The sequence below is a fragment of the Parus major genome, chromosome 9, assembly GCF_001522545.3.
Source record: "Parus major isolate Abel chromosome 9, Parus_major1.1, whole genome shotgun sequence".
NCBI classification, from domain to species: Eukaryota; Metazoa; Chordata; class Aves; order Passeriformes; family Paridae; genus Parus; species Parus major.
Window position 1 is genome coordinate 17,081,844 of NC_031778.1, and position 17,486 is coordinate 17,099,329.

Consider the following 17,486-nt stretch of genomic DNA (forward strand, 5'->3'; position numbering starts at 1 on the left):
TTCCTGGGGCTTTTTGTACACAAGTCAGGGGATACTGATGCCCTGCAGCTCAGTTCTCCCTGTCAGGTGTCAGCATACTTGGAGAATGAAGACTGTAGGGGAGTGTCTAATTTTGCAGGAAAAAAAATAAAAATCTGGGGGTTTTGTCTTCAAAAGAGCACAGTGAAATTTGTGATCCTGAACTATTCATGTCACCTAGACTGGCAGCAGAGTAGCACAGCAGCTGAGAGATTCAGCAGATAAAATATTCATGTTTTGTGTAAGCTGCTAGCCTTACTCTGGAAAGAGAAATTTTGCTGGCTTTCCTTTTCATGTGCGTTTCTGCCAAATATTCATTCTTTCCACTGTACGTTGTGTTTTCATAATGGGCTCCGAGCGTGGTGTGACGGAGGCTGTGTTTTGCTGCAGTTCTCTGCCTTGGAACAGGAGTATCTCCCTGTAACCCAGCACACCTATTTCATCTGTTTTGCAGTCTGGAGGCTGCCAGCATCGGATTCATCATCATCATAGACAGACGACGGGACAAATGGAGTGCAGTCAAGGCATCCCTGACACGAATAGCAGTAAGTGCATGCTTTTGTTATTTATCTTCTAGAAATTAAAATTGTCTGCTGAACCTTCAGCACACGATTCAGCCTCCTGTGCTCATTTTAAGCTCCCATTTTCTGGCTGTGGATGCATATTCTCCCTGGCCCTGCAGCTCATAAGTGTTAAATAAGAGAGGGAGAGAGCTGCAGAGACAAATTACATAGTCTTGTTTACTGCTGAATTAGGAGAAATTCCTTATTTTCTGGGTTGACTGCAATATAAATTCTAGTAATTTGAAGTTGGCTCCTGGAGGAGTATAAGAGGTACCCCTTCTGTGCCCTGAGGAGGGATGACGTGGCCTGCTTATGAAAGACATAGATCCCGAGGGATTTGTGTTTGCATAGTAGTAAATGATCTCTGTCAGAAACTCTTAACAGCTTATTATATCTCATTTGCAAAAGTCAGAGCTGGGCAGTGATTTTCAGTGCTATGAAAAGCAGCTGGTTTTATACATCTTTTACTAGGAGCATTTACTGTGTGAGGACCAAGCACTTAGACACAGAGATGTAGGATGGCAAAATGACAAAGGCAACTTTAAGTTCTTTCGAGGTATTTAGACAGAAATATTTTTCATTCTCAGCCTTTTTTGCTGCTCTCTTCAAGAAATTGTTCCTTTTTTATGCTTGATGAGCTCAGAGGAATGTGAGAGATGTAGGCTGGGTGTTGCAGGCAGGGCCATGTCTGATGAACGTGTTGAGTGCCTGCCTGTGTGTAAAAATATGAGAGGTTAAAAAGATTGAAAACCCTTTGCAGAGTGAATAGGTAGGTCAGCCTGGGGAATCCATCTGCGCTACCAGCTTCCCTCACTAGTCCAATGTGGGCAGCCAGCTTTGCCCTCTAGTGGCTACAGCCTAAAAAATGGGAAACCCTTTGGTGTGGTGGTGCAAATGGGGCTTGGTGGGGTTCGGATCTGGGAGAGAAAGGCACTTGTCAGGAGCTTTGCAGCTCCGTGATAAATCTGTATCATGAAATAACACGTGGCTGGACAGCAAAATCCATGGGTCAGTCTTCCTGTTGGGTTTGGAAATAGTGACAACGAGCATGTGCTCTATGGACCAGCTGATGCAATGAGCAGCTGGACTGAGCAAGATTCAGTAAGTTCTACCTGCTTTGCCCTGGTGAGGAAACACTTGGCTGAAAATTCCCTTGTAAGGTAGAAATGTGCCTTCTAATAACTCCATATTTCTTGCAGGGAGCATTTCCAGGAAACCTGCAGCTGGTGTTTGTCCTGAGACCCTCCCGCTTTATCCAAAGGGCAATCGCTGACATTGGCATTAAACTCTATCGAGATGACTTTAAAATGAAGGTACCGGTAAGCATGCAGTTTTTTGTCCATGCATTTTCTTTATCTCCATTTCTGCAGCTCTGGGCTGTCAGCAATTTTTCATAACCCAGGATTGCAAGTGGCACCTGGGGCCTTTCATCCATGTGGTGATGCCAAAGAGTTAATGGACATGTTCCCATGTCCAGTCCAGCTATAAAACGTGACTCAGTTTTTAAGTACTGGCATTTTAACTCAGTGGAGATGTCCCCTTTGTGTAGGCAGAGGTAGATCCCACTCCAGTGACAAACATAAGTATTCAGGACTACAGAGCAGTGAAAGCCTAGGGCTGAATTCTGCATTATTTGATGGGTTATCCATGGGACTGCTGAATGTCTTTTATGATTCCCATGCCCTCAAGATTCAGAGTTTGTGTTTTACTTGTTTTTATATGCACTTGGCATATGCCGTAGGTAGATGAGATTGTAATGTGAAGGTTATCAGTCCAGAAAGAGTTTGACATTTTTCTATGACAGGTTTAAGGAGTTGTTTTTAGCTGCATGTTTGCACTTGGCATCAAAAATTTTAAAGTTTTATAAATAAACTTGAATTATGATTATTGATATTTCATCCTACATCAGACTCATATTGAGTTCCACAGTGACTTTACTGGAGGGATTTCAGATGACTGTTTTGGATTTTTCTTTCGGGTTTATGTTGTTTTGCAAAATACTTATGGCTGTCCTCCAACAAATTCTAGCTCTGTTGAAACTCAAGTTTGAAGTTCAGGTGTTTAAAACATTTTCTGCGTCTCCTGAAGTGAGAGACAGCAGCTGTTTGTTACAGTGCATGCAGAAAAGGAACCATGAATATGCATTTAATTACTGTGGTTAAATTGTAACATTTACAGTCATTTGGTAAAGGTGGCTTTTTGGTAAAATGCAAAACTGATGAAAAAAATTATGTTTGAATACAAACTGAAATATTTTATAGTACTTTAAAAAATGGATGTACCTATATTTAATATGCCACAATCTGTTACTATAGCAACAGTTGTACCAGACTGCAGCCTGGAAAGGGACAACTTCATCAAGGACTGGCATTTTCCACCAGTTCAGCATTTCCTATACTTTTAGCAATTTATTTGACATCAAAGTTGCATTCCAAAACTTGGAAGAGATCAAAGTTGGGAGTGAGGTTAATTCTAGGCAGGGGTCAAGCACTGCATTAAGTATGAAATGGTAACTTTCCTTTCTTACAGGCAGGAAAATCGAGATATTAGTTTAGTTTAGGATTGTCTTGTATATTTTGAGCCATCCTGGGTATGTCCACAGAGCTTAGAGAGCAGCCTTACAAAAACTAAGAGCACGACACGCCTGCTGGATCCACCTGCCTCCTGCCCAACAGGCTGCCCACATATGTCTGATGATATTCTAAGTTGCTTAGGGTTGTACTACAGGTGCTCTAAGCTCCTGGGATCTGTCATGTTTTCTGGAGGGGCTTTTCTCCTGTGTTGCAGCCCATCCTAAAAATACCATCTGGGCATGATGTTTCTGAGAATGTTACTGAGAATGATGTCTGTTTGTCTTCCTTGAAAACAGCATCCTAAATGCCAAGCAGGAGAACAAGACCAGAGAGTTCTTGTCCCATTGGAGATGTCCTTACTCAATGAATTAGGGATCAGTACCTATCTTCAATATCACCACGATCCTTTAAATTGTTTGCAGGTTGTTTGTTTGTGTGTTTGGCCCTATGACAATATTCATGTCATAATTGGCCCGGGGATGGGTGGCATTTCCTATCACAGCTATGAGTCAGGACATGAGCATTCAAAAGGGACTCCAAGAATATTGTGTGTATTTATTAAGGAAACATTTGTTCAATAGTTTATTTGAGCTATCAGACTGAGAATATGTTCAGTAAAATAGATTTGCTGGGTTAAAGCAGCACTGGAATGAGTAGAAACCAGAAGATCAAACAGGGGCTGGAAATAAAGGCTGAAATAACCAACCAGACACAAAAAGGAAATGCAGGATTTATATCACATTTACATACAAATGTGGGTAATAAAACCTCATCAGGTAAATTTCTATTGGAGTAGTGGTTTGATTAGATATCATTAACGAGGATCAAGATGTAGAAATATAAGAGACACAGCAGGGTACATCTGAGACTAAAGTCTGTGAATTCAAAAGGAACACCCAGAAATGTACCCAAGGAACCTCCCATCATAGGAAGTGAATTAAAGCATCTTCAGAACATACATAAAAGGCTGAACAATCTGTCCATAGCAAGCACTTCCTTGAGCTTTGTAGGCTGTTACTTCTTTTTAACAACCTAACCCATCCAGAAGCAACCCCCCCACAGCTTCGTGTTCCACACCGACCCTTCTCTTCTAAACTGCTGCTTCCTTGCACTCTTCAGCTGACTGACTATGGCTGTTTTCTGTCTGGCAAGCAGCATGGGAGATGCTAATGCTCTCTTAGATTGGTTTTTTAGATGGATGATGGATTGCTCATAGGTTTTCTCCTGCAGGAATGCCTGTGTGGTGAACACCCATGCCCTGTAGGGTAGCACCGTAGCTGGAAACATTAATAAGTTTGTTTTGTGGCTCATGCTGAGCATACCAGGTTAAAGCAAACATTTAATTCTTCCTAAAAGAAAACTGTATGACAGAGTTCCTCTGTGGTTTCAGTGAGGTTTGAAGTGTCAGAAGATTTCCAACTTGTCAGCAGCATCTCTGATGGGGAAGAGCTACAAAGCAGTTAAGACTTACTTTTTCAAATGTAACTTCCAATTCAGAATTAGTTCTTAGACTTTATGTTCCAGTGTGAGGCCCTTTCAAGATGATGCAGCTTTTTGAGCTTTCTGGCTTTGATCATAGCAGAACAGTGTTTCATAACACAATCAGGGAACAGTTTTTCCTTTAACTGTGTGAGATACTCACCTTTCTTTCCCATAGTTTCTTCAGCAACAAGATCTCCTTATTTCTGTGTTTAAATACAGGGGTCAAGGAGAAGAGGAACTACTAGAAGTGAAAAAGAATAGAATGAAGGCCTACTTGAGAGTTTTCAGCCTGTACAGGTCCCTGGGGCCAGATGCATCCTCCACTATATTCTTTTATCCAAGTTAGGTTAAAATCTGGATAGATGGTTTTAAGAACTATTTTCATGATGGTTAGGAGGGTAATGGTAATGGGTCATACTCTGCCTGGAAGTGGGCAACAAGTGGAGTGTTGTAGTGGTACCTGCTGGGACCTGCCTTGTTTGATGCCTTCATCAGTGACATGGAAGAGGCAACAGGCTGCACTGGCACCAAGTGTGCAGATGACACTAAACCACGAGGAGCAGGTGGTATACTCCAGGACAGGGCCACTGGAACAGAAACTCAAGGAATGGACTGAAGAGCATATTATTTTATATATACGAAAGGGGCAAAGTAGTCCTACAACTGGGAAAGAGTTTCCTTGCAGAAGGATTTTCTTCCTCAAGAAAGAACTTATGTTTTTCTCTGCCAACAATGTAACAGCTGTGTTGTTGACAACAATTCACAGTGTAGCCTGACTATCTGGGGAGCATCTCTGCAGAAAAGGACCTGGGAGCTTGGTAGACAGCAAGCTGTACATGAGCCAGAGTGTGCCCTGGCAGCAAAGGAAGCCATCAGCATCCTGCACTAACAGGAGCAGTATGAACAAGAGCAGAGCCAACAGGTTGAGACAAGCACTCATCCCCCTTTACTTGGCTCTAATTAAATCACACTGAGAACACCCTCTTGAGTTTTGGTTCCCCTAGTACAAGGAAAATATTTATCTGGAGTAATCTTGGAGAGCCAAGAGGGTCAGGACTTGGAGAATGTGTTCTGTAAGAAGATGCTGAGGGGACTGTGCTTGTCATACATGGAGAAGGGAAGGCTTAGGAGGGTTAGTATGACACAGCAGCAGCTTTCCAGTCCCTCCAAGCTGGGCACTGCAGCCAGCTTGTGCATGATGGTAGGACAAGAAATAACTGACATAAAGTGAAACAAGTGCAGCTCTGACTTGACATTTCTCTCAACAAAGACAGGCAGCAGACCCAACTGCCCAAAGAGGTTGTACAATCTTGGATGTTTTAAGTCTCAGATGGATAAAGATGGATAAAGCCCTGAGCAACCTGGTTTGATCTCAGCTGACACAGCTTTGAGAAAAAAATTGGAGTAGAGAGCTGAGGCTCCTGCCAACCTGAATTATCTATTATTTAGCTGAACAAAGGTCAGCTAAAAACCTGTTCAGGTTTGTTCTCAAGGCTTTCCTTAGAGCAGTCTGGAATATGCATCCTCTTGTCTCCATACATCTGCACTCATCTTGTCCACAGTATTTGCCCTAACCCTTACCATGCTCTGTTGGAGCCTGCTGACATGCAGAGCCACTTAAGATTTCTTTAAATAGGGTCAAGTAACACATTTGACATATTTCTGACATTTATTTAAAATTCTTAGTCATTTGTGCTCAACTTTTTATTCTTCTGTTGCTGAAATCATGGCATATCTTCTAGCTGTTGGAACAACAATAAATGTGTGTTATTTATGTAACCACTTGTGTTGACAAATTTACAGTGGTTGCCAAAAGGTACTGCTGCTTATATGAAGCTGAACTCAAATCATGTTTGGCTTTCTTCAAGCAAGTCTAGTGGTAAGGAGATTCTAAAGTAAAAAAATGGATCTAGGTTTATCTCTCCTTTCTCTTCCATTATGATTTTAAATGGAAAAATTTCAGCGAATTCAGTGAACATGCAGTGACAAAAAAAGTCAGAAAACAGAAAGAAAAATCTTACTCTCCACAGTTTTATTTCAGCACTTCCCTGGATCAAGTGGTTGGTGTTGAGAAAGCTGTTTAACTTCCCTGTCCCTCCATTTCTCTGTAAATAAAAGTTATTTAGAGAATAAATTATTTTATGAAAGTTTGTGTGAACATTATCAATACCATACTTTTGCTCTTGATGCACAGGCAAAATGATTCAGCCCAGCAAGGAGGAAGATGATGTCAAACCAAAGATAGTTCAGGAAGATCCGTGTACACATTGAGAAGGCAAAATCTAGGGAAAGTAAACTGTGGCTGTGGCATGAGAAAATGCAAAATGAGAACTGATGGCCTCTGGTAGAACTGCAGTGGTCATATATGTTAAGGCAAACCCAGATCCTAGGAACAACGATTGAAAGGCTCGTTTCTCTCAGTCCAGTGTGTTTGGATTTGTTTCAGATCATCATGCTAAATTCTGTCTCTGACCTGCATGGCTACATTGACAAGAGTCAGCTGACCCGGGAGCTGGGAGGAACCCTGGAGTACGGCCACAGCCAGTGGATCCATCACCGAACTGTGAGTGCTGGGGCTCTTCTTGCACATCTGCACCAGAGCTGTCCAGGTGACAAATGCAAAGGAACCATTAGGCAGTAACTTTTCAGCAACATTACAGCCTATGGATTCTGATAGGGACTCAAGGAAAGAGGAAATCCATGGCTCAAACAGAGAAAAGGAAATTCCCAGCAGTTTGTCATGGAAGCAGTAATTGTATCTCACTGCATACCTGGCCAAGGGCCTAACAGTGTCCTGGTATTCTTACTCAGCAAGGCCTGTGGGCACATTCTCTTGCCTTTTAAATAAATGATGGGATTCATAGGTTTCATAGATTTCAGCTGAATTTGAAAGTAGGCTGTAGCACTTTGCTGACTTTACAAAGGTCAAAAGTAAGGTCAAAAGTCTCACTTTAATGATTAATTATGTCCATGCTTTTAAGAGAATAAAAATACTCAGGGCACTATATTTTATTTTTAATTTCTATGCTACACAAGCATGCACTCCAGCTAGGTCTTATTTTGGCTAACTGAAGAGCAGTTGTCAGTAGGAAGGCAGAAAGACTTTTTTATTCTATGGAGGAAGCTTGTACAGGTTTGATTGTTCCCTTTTTGGGCTGGTTAATGCATTTCTGTGTCTGCTTCAAAACAATATAAACAATTCATTATGGTGCCCAGTTAAGATGACAGTTCACAAAAACCAGACTCCAAACTCTGGTAGAAAAAATACTGTCTCATTCTTCCTAAGCAAAAATGGGCTAAGCTGGGTCATGATCCTGGAAAAGTAATTAATTTCACAGAGAGTTTATACAATGTTTCCACTTGCAAGATTGGTATATTACATCCCAAATCTGATGTGAGCCTGAATGGTTTGCAAAGCTCTGAGCAGCCCTGGGTTTGAGTCTGTTGTTGCTCATGGATAGGTTACATCTAACCCATAAAAAGAGCTTTTCTCCTTTTATGTCAAAATATTTGAAAAAAGTCAAACCACTTTTGTCATTTTCTTGCTATAGCTTTTTTGTGCTTTGCTGTCCTTATAAAATTAAACTTATTCTCCTTGAGACCCACCAAATATTTCAGGCTTCTAAATATGCAAACACAGAATCTGAATTTATTCTAACATTGATTTTCTACATTTATAACTGTGTTGACTATAATGAGGTTAGGGTTGAGATGAGTGAACAGACTTATGTGTCAAAAGTATCAAAAATATGAAACTGTCCTTGCAGGAAGGAGGAGTGTGAAGAAATGAATCATCTATAAGAGCTTCCAAAGAGCAAAAGGTTTGAAAATATGAAGGGAGATAAAAAGAGGCACAAGAAAGGCTGTATTATTTATTAATGACAGAGGTTTACATAAAGTGATAATACATTTTTTTGGTAAAATATGCAAACAAAAATGAGCCAAGAACTTAGGGGTGTAAGGCTATGTAATCCTCAGAGGTTTTGGTTAAATTTGTTGGAAAAATTTTTACCAAACACAAAGACTTGAAAAAAAATAATCCAGAGATATAATTTAGGTACATGAAATAATTTATTACTCATATACGCAGGAGAGAGTTGGGGGCAAGCATGCTATTGAGTGAAACAGTGACAAGTTCATGGGGCAGTCAGCCAAGGAATATCTGCTGGATAAGAGGTTGTCATCAGGAAAGTGTCAGCTTCCATGGCACCTTGAAACAATCTGTCTTTCCAGTCTTGCTGAGCTATGGTCTTCATGCCCTTTTCTGCTTTTCTCAGTGTTCTCATATCTCGTCCTGCAGGTGCTTTTCTTCTGAAAAAGCTTTAAACTCTGGCTAAATGGCAGTGACACAGCAACCTCCTTGCATTGTTCACTGTTTCTGCTCTCCTCTCTTGGCTGCCAGAAGCCCATGGACTTTCTTGCCCACAGAGTGCATTTTGGCTTTCAGTAAATGGCCTTTGGTCATGGATGGCCATGTTTGTGTTGCAGTCAGAAGTGTGACATTTCAGCCAACTCTAATCCAGTAGTTTCAGTGCTGAGAACAGCAGGATACAGCTGCAGAGCACTGAGATAGAGCATATGTGGGTCTGTACTGCTTGTGTTGAAAGCAGACATGAATTTCTGGGGGAAAAGGGAAGAAGGCTGTGAACTCTGCTAGCACTGCTTCATGGGGGCATGTTTGAGATCACAAATCTGGGCTAATTTCTCTCTATACCTTTTGAATGGTGATTTACCTCCAATTTGTTTTTCCCAGCACACAGCGTAATTTCATCTGTCATGGTTGCAAACAATGAATTCCCATCATTGCTGGAGAAAGAAATGCAATGTGCAACAGCTGCATAGTGTTTGATTGGGTGTAAGAGCATCCCTAGAGCTTGATGACTGACTCAGACCAGTGGGAGTATAGATCAAAAAGTACAAAGAATAAAGAGCTATACAGAACAACATGGTCACACCAAAATTTGGGCATGATCATGAAAAACTTCCCATGCAGTTACTTGATACTAGATATAAAGGTTTTAATCACATGTCACAGGTCTGCACATTATATTCTGCTCTGAGAAGGTGGCATTGGTATTTTTAGCCTTCCTCACTTACCTGTTCTTCATTAAAACCACAGATTTCTGGTAAGTTTTGTGTTGGTGCACCCAAGTGATAAAGGAACAGCAATGTTCTGATGAATTTATGCATTTTTACTGTATTTGTAGTTACTTGTTCTTGTATTTGTGAACTAGCAGGGACAGATGGGAGGAAGGGACTAGAACGCATCTCATACTGATAGGCAAGATGGAGATGCACATATTCAGAAGTCAGGGAAAGACAGATTACTGCTGAGTGAACAATGGCTGTATAAATATAATGACTTTGCCCTATATATTTTAGTAGTGTTCTCAACTTAAATAAAGCCTTAATAAAATTTTAAAAGCAGCAGAATTTCCCATCAAGCATGGGCTGAGGATCTGAAGTTCCAGGCCTGGCTTTGAAGCTGATATCTTCTGTGATTTCATTATGTCTGCTGAGCTCTGGGAGTTCCCCGTTGGCTCACAGAGCTGACAGTATGTGCAGACCAGTGAAAAGGTCATTTGTGATACATGGTTTCATTTGTGACTTTTAGCACATCCACCCAAAAAAAGGCAACGTGACCAGCTTTACAGGCATGCAATACTTGCAGCACAGTGTGCCTGAAGCACTAAGTGCTGTCAAAGGGCTATGGGTAAATAACCAATCTGTGACTTTATGGTTTTGCTCTTCCAGGCTATTGAAAACTTTGCAATGACAGTAAAAACAACAGCACAGATGCTACAGACCTTTGGAACAGACTTAGCAGAGACTGAACTTCCCAACGATGTGCAGTGCACAGAGGAGCTTCTCTCTTCACACACTGAGCATCACGGCAAGCTGAAGGTGATTGTTGCCCCATGATGGACAGGACATCCAGCAGTGTAATAGATGAATTCTGATCTAACAAAATTCTCTGCCATCACTTGGCAGTCCATTGTCTGGGAAGCACTGAGGAGGACAGACAGCTGGGTTCAGGAGGTCAATTTGATTCAGCTGTGGAAAAGGACATTTTACAACTTCAGGAATGATAGAATGGGGAAGTGTCACTTCCACTGTGTGAGAGGGAGTAATGGGATCACATCTGGAATAGCATGGGCTCCTGATGAAGAGTTAATCAGAAAGGATGGACTTACATTGCAGCAGAAACAGAAAATCTGTGAGGATAGTCAGGAACTGACAGAATGATCTAACCAGATTATGACTGTTATTTTGTTTAAAAAAAAGTTGGGGCTAGTTTAGCTGTGCAGAGTAAGGATCAGAAGTAAATAATACTGCTGTCAATGAATGCCTTAAACAGAAGATTAAAAATACTACTTAAGCTATATTAGCACAACAACAATTTTTATGGAAGTGTGCAGTGATGTAGGGATTCATCATCTGACAAGTTAATGTTTGAGCCTCATTTTCTTTTTATTGCTCATGTTTCATGCTGGGAAGACACTTCTGTGGATGACTTCTTATAGCTGATGTACTATGGCTCAGCATGGCACAATGTTCTTTGAGGAAATTCCATTAGGAAGTGCAATGTCTCAGCCCAGTCTTTTGGCTCACAATCTACAGCATACATTCAATTTGTGTAGAGTAATTTATTCTTCAAGGGCCTGGTCAGATATGCAATCTGCTCAGAAATTATTCCTTTTCTCAGTTAAATTTAAAAGATTTAGATCTCTGCATTTGCTAGCAAAACATACCACCTTTGGTAAGCCTTTATATTTAGTTTCAAGTATTTTGTACCTATGAAAGAATCCTCCTTTTTGATTAATCTGTTGTTATCTAAGAGATGTGAGCGCTGTTAGAAGTAGATACAATTTGGTTTTTGGCTTTTTTTCCCCCTCAGGATGAGCTGAAGCTAGCAGTGAAGCAGGGGGCCACCTTACTGACATGCATCCGGGAGCCCGTCACCCGAAGTGCCAACAGCAAACTCAGTCCAGATGAACTGGAAAATGTGGCTACAGTGGAAAGGTCAGTGGAGCTAGATTACCTTGTGCAACTTGCTAATTTACTCCTAAGAGATGCAAGTGTAATTTAAATAATTTAACTATGCAGGTTATTAATTACCCCTGGTTCACCTACTCAGGACTTATTGGACAGGTAAGTCAGAGAAGGGAATGGCTTAGAGGAGGTTACTTGATTAAATTGTCAAGGCAAGTTCAAACAAGTCCTGAATTTCTTGGTAATTTTTGGTCAGACCACTAACCATCTGGCTGAAGACTGAACATGGGACTCACTTTCCCCATAGCATGTATGGCTTCCAAACTTTCGTGTCTGGTTAGAAAGTGGCACCTGAATCTCTGAGAGATGAGAGGGTGGTGTGCTTGTGGGTGTCTGTGGAAACAGTGGGGGAGGAACAGATGAAGATGATACATTGTGAAACACTGTGTGTGTCACAGCTGCAGAGATACACCCAGAGAGAACCCCCTTTCCCTTCCTACAATGCTAGTTATTACCAGAAAGCTTTTTGTCACCATGTAGCAGTTTCTGCTGTGCCATGTGATGCAGCGCAAGGGGAAATGCCATGCTGGGGTTTCAGTGTGTCTGAATTCGCTGGGAACAAAGCTGCTAAAAGTAAAGCTGAGCTGATATTTTTCACCAAATATTTTAAAATCCTTTGAAAAGTCATTCCAAAGGAATTTGTGAATTCATCTTGAATTCAATGACTAGCTTTGATTAAAAAAAGTTTTCCAGGGGCAGATTGAAAACAGAAATTTGGTTTTGAGAAGAATAGGAAGGAGCTATTGGCATTTGCCCCGATAACTTGATGATTTCAGCACTCACTGATCCTTTATCTGCCCAAAGAATGCCCATCTATTGAAATACAAGATATTCAGAGAACACTTCCTTTTCATTTTTTCTACTTGTTTAAAACTGTTCTACTTTGTAATTAATGAATCATTGAGAAACTGTGAGGATGACTCACTAGTCTGGTGTCAGGTATTTTACTGAAGATATGACACCTTGAGATTAATGTCTTTGCAAATAAATGTTTCATCATTTATACAGAGTAAAACATTGTCCATGGGAGTCATTATGAGTTTCTAATCTATTGTTTTTAATGGACTGGGAAAAATGATTCAGTCCTTGCCTATTTCTGATGGGTGAAGAAAATTAACAAGTTGTAGAGTTCTGCTTTAATCCTTCCATATAATAATAATTGCATCATATTCAATCTGCATCAGTTGGGGATGAATTATCTTTGAAGCATTGGGTGGAAATTAGGGAGTGACAGTGGCCCTTGGCTGCCAGCACATGGAAGAGCTCTGAGTCCCTCTTGCACATCAGGAGGCAGGACTGTAACTGCCACAGTAGATCCATGTAGTTGTCACTCACCTGTCACATTCCTGCCTGTCCAAATGCAAATTTCACTCTCTTTTGCTTAAGGGAGAGTTGACACAGAACCCTCTTACATAAGTGTAGGGCTTCTCACCATCTCCCTGCTCTGCCTTCTGCCATCAATTACTGTAACTTAAAAGAAATGAACTATAGGAAATAAGTACATTCTGTTCATTATAATTTCTTAACAGGTTGTTGGCTCAGTTGGATGAAACAGAAAAAGCTTTTGATCAATTTTGGACCAAGCATCATCTAAAACTAGAACAGTGCCTGCAGCTTCGACACTTTGAACACGATTTTAGAGAGGTATTTCTTTGTTCATGCTGCCTAGCCTTCTCTTGTAAATAAGGTCAAATTCTACCCCTACTTAGAGAATACTGGCAGTACAAAAAGGAGGTTGGAAGAGAAGATGTTAATTGTGAAATAGGAAATGAATATTCAAAAATTAAAGTCTTGACAAAGACAGCTTTCAGATGTCTTACAACACTTGAATAAAACACAGTGAGGAAAGTGCCAGACTGTGAGGCCAAAATGTGGAACACCAACATCTTGATAAATAATTTTGCATTTAGGTGTGAAGTTACCAAAAACAGATTCTTCTGTGACGGTAATTTTCCAATCCCACCAAAGTAAAGGGAATATGGTTCAGAAAGGCCAATTGTCAGCCCAGAGACTGGAGTAATACATATTCTGGAGTAATATAAACTCTGGAGTTACAGATTGTCAAAATTTTGTGGGCCTAATTAGTGAGAAGCAGGGAGACCCTTTGAAAAAATATTTGATTGATTTATTCCTTGGCTTTTCCATTTTGGAACAAGCTGAAAGACTGAACTTGAGATGCAGACTCTTCTCAGTGGTGCAGGTGAATATTTGTTGTAATTTTTATTAGTATCTTGTAATGGGGTTTGGGTGGGATTATTTTGTTTTGGTTTTATATTTTTGTTGTTGCTGTTTTTTAGGTAAAATTGACATTGGATAACCTCATGGAAACACAAGCAGGTTTTGTTGACATTGGAGACAGTGTGACTCGAGTCGAGAACCTTCTAAAGGAACAGAAACATCTGGAAGAGAAAGGACAGGTTTGCAATCAATTTAGTATTCTAGCTGCTATAGACATGGTGTTCTGGACACTTCTTTGTCACTGTCCTTTTTTTTTGTCCAGACTTTATGTCTCATAAGTCATTACTTTAAATTGCAAAACACAGATCGTAATTTCCAGAAGCCATGGTTGTTCAGACCCAGTAGTTCCATTTTATTACTGGGAAAGCTAGGGGGAAAAGTAGGGAAAAACCTTGTATAATGATGCCTTCAGTATGGGAGAAAGAAGAAGTGGACTCTGTAACTTCAGCAGGCAACCTGTTCCAGTGTTTGGTCACCCTCAGAGCAAAAAAGTGCTTCCTGATGTCTAGATGGAAGCTCTCGAGTTTCAGTGTACTCATTGACATTGAGGTTGGCCTTCAATGTAAATATAAAGTAAGACATATCAGCTATATTAATATTCCAAACCTTTACTTACCACCAGGCTACAGGAAGAGTTACAAAGATAGATTGTCCTCAATATGCATGTCATTCTAACTTAGGCTTTTTCTCATTAATTTCACAGGAACCTTTGGAGAAGGCCCAGTCTTTAGCTCTCCATGGAGAACAGCTCATCCAAAACAACCATTATGCAGTTGACTCCATTAGACCAAAGTGTGTTGAACTCAGGCGGATTTGTGATGACTTTACCAATGAGACCAAGAAAAAGTATGATATTTTGGGAAAGTCTCTTGAGCTGCATAAGCAGTTAGATAAGGTGAGCAAATCTTCTCAGATAACAGCTCTGGTAAGGTTCTACCAAAAATGAAGGGCTTTCTGAGCTCAGGTAATTATGATGAAGATAAAAAGTTGAGTTTGGTTTTTCTCCATTTCATTCAGTAAATGTTACCATGAATATCAGAGCTTTGCATTAGTTCAGCAAGTTTAGTTCTGCATATGCTGATGGGGTGACTTGTGAGCAGGAGCTGCTGCATGGTATGAGTAACACTGATCCCCTTAAATGACATGCTAGGGCAAATCTGTTTTTTTCATAGTGTCAAAGCAACACCTGGCAACTTGGACTGCCAGTGATGATAAATCCATCTTTCCCCACTTTTCTTTAAAGGCAAGCCAATGGTGTGAAGCTGGAATCTACCTCTTAGCTTCCCAAGCTGTGGACAAGTGCCAGTCACAAGAGGGAGCTGAAACTGCACTCGTTGAAATTGAGAAGTTCTTGGTAACAGCTAAGGAACACCAGCTCTCCAACCCAAAGGAGTTCTACAATCAGTTTGACATGATCCTCACCCCTGAAATAAAGGTAGAACCCCTCAGATGTGCTCACTTAGAAGTTAATAATTTCCAGTAGCTTTGTACATGAGAGTGTACTGGACTATACTTGATTCTGCTAAAAAATGCCTCTTTCCCTACTCTAAAAGGGCACAGAGGTCAGTATTTGTGGCAGTCAGCTTTACTCATAAGAGTAGTCATGCAACACATATGTCATTTTCTTCAGAGCAGTGCTAGAAACACTGCTTGAATCACCATGTCTTGGTGAGTGAAACTGTGATCTGGGCAGAATGCCTGGACTGGGCTGCAGTAAACTGCAGCACAGTGTGATGATCTCCAGCTCTAGTCTGAGTCTGGTAATACAAGTCCTTTCTTCACTTGCTCAGTCCAGTGCTGACAACCATTTGTTGTTTGCCTTTTCTTTGTCAAGGCCAATGCCCAAAGAATTGTACAAAAACTCGAAGATGTACAAGAAATGTTTGACAAGAGGCAAGTAAGCCTGAAGAAGCTGGCAGCCAAACAGACTCGGCCAGTACAACCTGTTGCTCCACATCCTGAATCTTCCCCAAAGCGAGCATCACCAAAGATTACCAGACCAGCAGCAGTAGGTAGGCCATGAGCAGCTGCTTTCAGACTCACACCAATGTTTTGTCCACATGGTCATGTTTGATTATTGTTATCAGAATGATCATTTGAATTTGATGTGCAGTGTCAGCCTTGTAGGCCCAGCTAGTAAAAATGAATATGAAATATCTCTCACTGCAGCAAGGGTGAACCAAAAAACCTACCAGGTTTCTCTTCCTAAGTCTGATCTACAGAGTACATCTCTGTCTCAGTGTGTCATGTATTGCTAATTCTCAAATACCCAAGCCAGGGTGGTCAATGCAAGCTTGCAATAAGAACCTCTTCTACACTGCAGATAATGTAATGTGAATATTTGCCTTTCAAGTGTAATAATTCCTCAGGTTTCAATCAGATATCTGCAAAATTAAGGGTTCATGAGTGAGTGACACTGATTCATTTGTGGAATTTTTTGTTTTTCCCCCTCTACTTAGATGTTAGTTCACTTTCTACCTTGTCCCCTGCTAACCATAGAAGCTGAGCATTGCTTGTTTGGAAATTACTGAAAGTTCCTGATTTGAGGTTAGCGCATGCATTTAACCAAGATAGCTCTTTTCTGCAAAAGGAACATGGGTGAAGCTAATTCGAAACAGTGTATCCTGTATACGAGCCACCCCGTGGGGTGCAGGGGGGCAGGAAAGGGCTGTCCCTTTGGAACCCTTAGGGCTGTTCAAAAGGGAAATCTTTAACAAAAAGCCTTAAAGAAACCCTCTAACTTGCATGAAGAGCGTTCAATAAACTGCTTTCTCAACAGGAAGATGGCCAGTAGCCTGACCATTTTGCTTTCTAGGCATACAAGCACAGTCACACCAATATTGTTCCTCAATATTCATCCTTTCTTCCAAAGAAAAATCATCCTCTTCCTGTTCCCATACTGGTTTGACATCTGTACATTTTTTGCCTAAACCATGTTATCTATGTTTCTCATACACAGTTCCTACCTCAAGCTTCAGCTTCTCCTTTGGTTTAAGGCGAGCTGAGAACACAATGCTTGTGAAGAGGTCCTGCTGTGCCACACACACATCCTCCAGCACTGCACTCCCCTCTTGCACTGGGGCAGGCAGTCAGTTTGCTGGAGTTGTGATTTGTCTTGAAAACTGAATAAACAGACTGCAGAACTGTAGTCTTTTTCCATTGCACGAGTTAGAGAAGTGCAGGGAGCTCTGGAGATCACACAGCACAGTCACCTGCTCAGAGCAGCACTAATATCAGAGTTCATCAGATTGCTCCCTGCATGGCCACAAGTGCTCAAGCAAGGGAAATTGCAGAAAATGGGCTTATGGGTCAGTAGGTCAGAGCCAGTTAGTTCCTATCACTGGCAGCACAGTTTTAGGATGGCTTTCACCTACTGTGAAACTGCATCTTCAGGCTAAAAGCTAATCTTGCCATTCTGTTTATACATGCAGTCTCTTGAACCGTTTCCCAAACTTCTTTCTTGTCATTTTAGCACAGTTGCAGATTTTTAAATTAAGTTGTTGATATAGATAGAACCTTATAGAACAGTCACTAGGTTATGACAGTGCTCTAAGTTTTG

At 40.9% G+C, this 17,486-nt stretch overlaps 1 protein-coding gene across 8 annotated transcripts in view; it reads left to right on the top strand.

Annotated features, from left to right (window-relative positions):
- MCF2L2 (MCF.2 cell line derived transforming sequence-like 2) overlaps positions 1-17,486 on the top strand; it is a 157,080-nt gene that overhangs the window by 51,716 nt on the left and 87,878 nt on the right. For 7 of the 8 annotated variants that reach the window (XM_015637655.3, XM_015637653.2, XM_015637656.3 and 4 more), the window contains exons 4-13: positions 473-563; positions 1,781-1,900; positions 7,083-7,199; positions 10,391-10,540; positions 11,535-11,659; positions 13,219-13,333; positions 13,987-14,106; positions 14,631-14,822; positions 15,171-15,362; positions 15,762-15,939. In XM_015637655.3, the coding sequence (XP_015493141.1) occupies positions 473-563; positions 1,781-1,900; positions 7,083-7,199; positions 10,391-10,540; positions 11,535-11,659; positions 13,219-13,333; positions 13,987-14,106; positions 14,631-14,822; positions 15,171-15,362; positions 15,762-15,939 (1,400 nt within the window). The remainder of the gene's footprint in view (positions 1-472; positions 564-1,780; positions 1,901-7,082; positions 7,200-10,390; positions 10,541-11,534; positions 11,660-13,218; positions 13,334-13,986; positions 14,107-14,630; positions 14,823-15,170; positions 15,363-15,761; positions 15,940-17,486) is intronic. The other variant, XM_015637654.2, reaches the window with a different exon arrangement.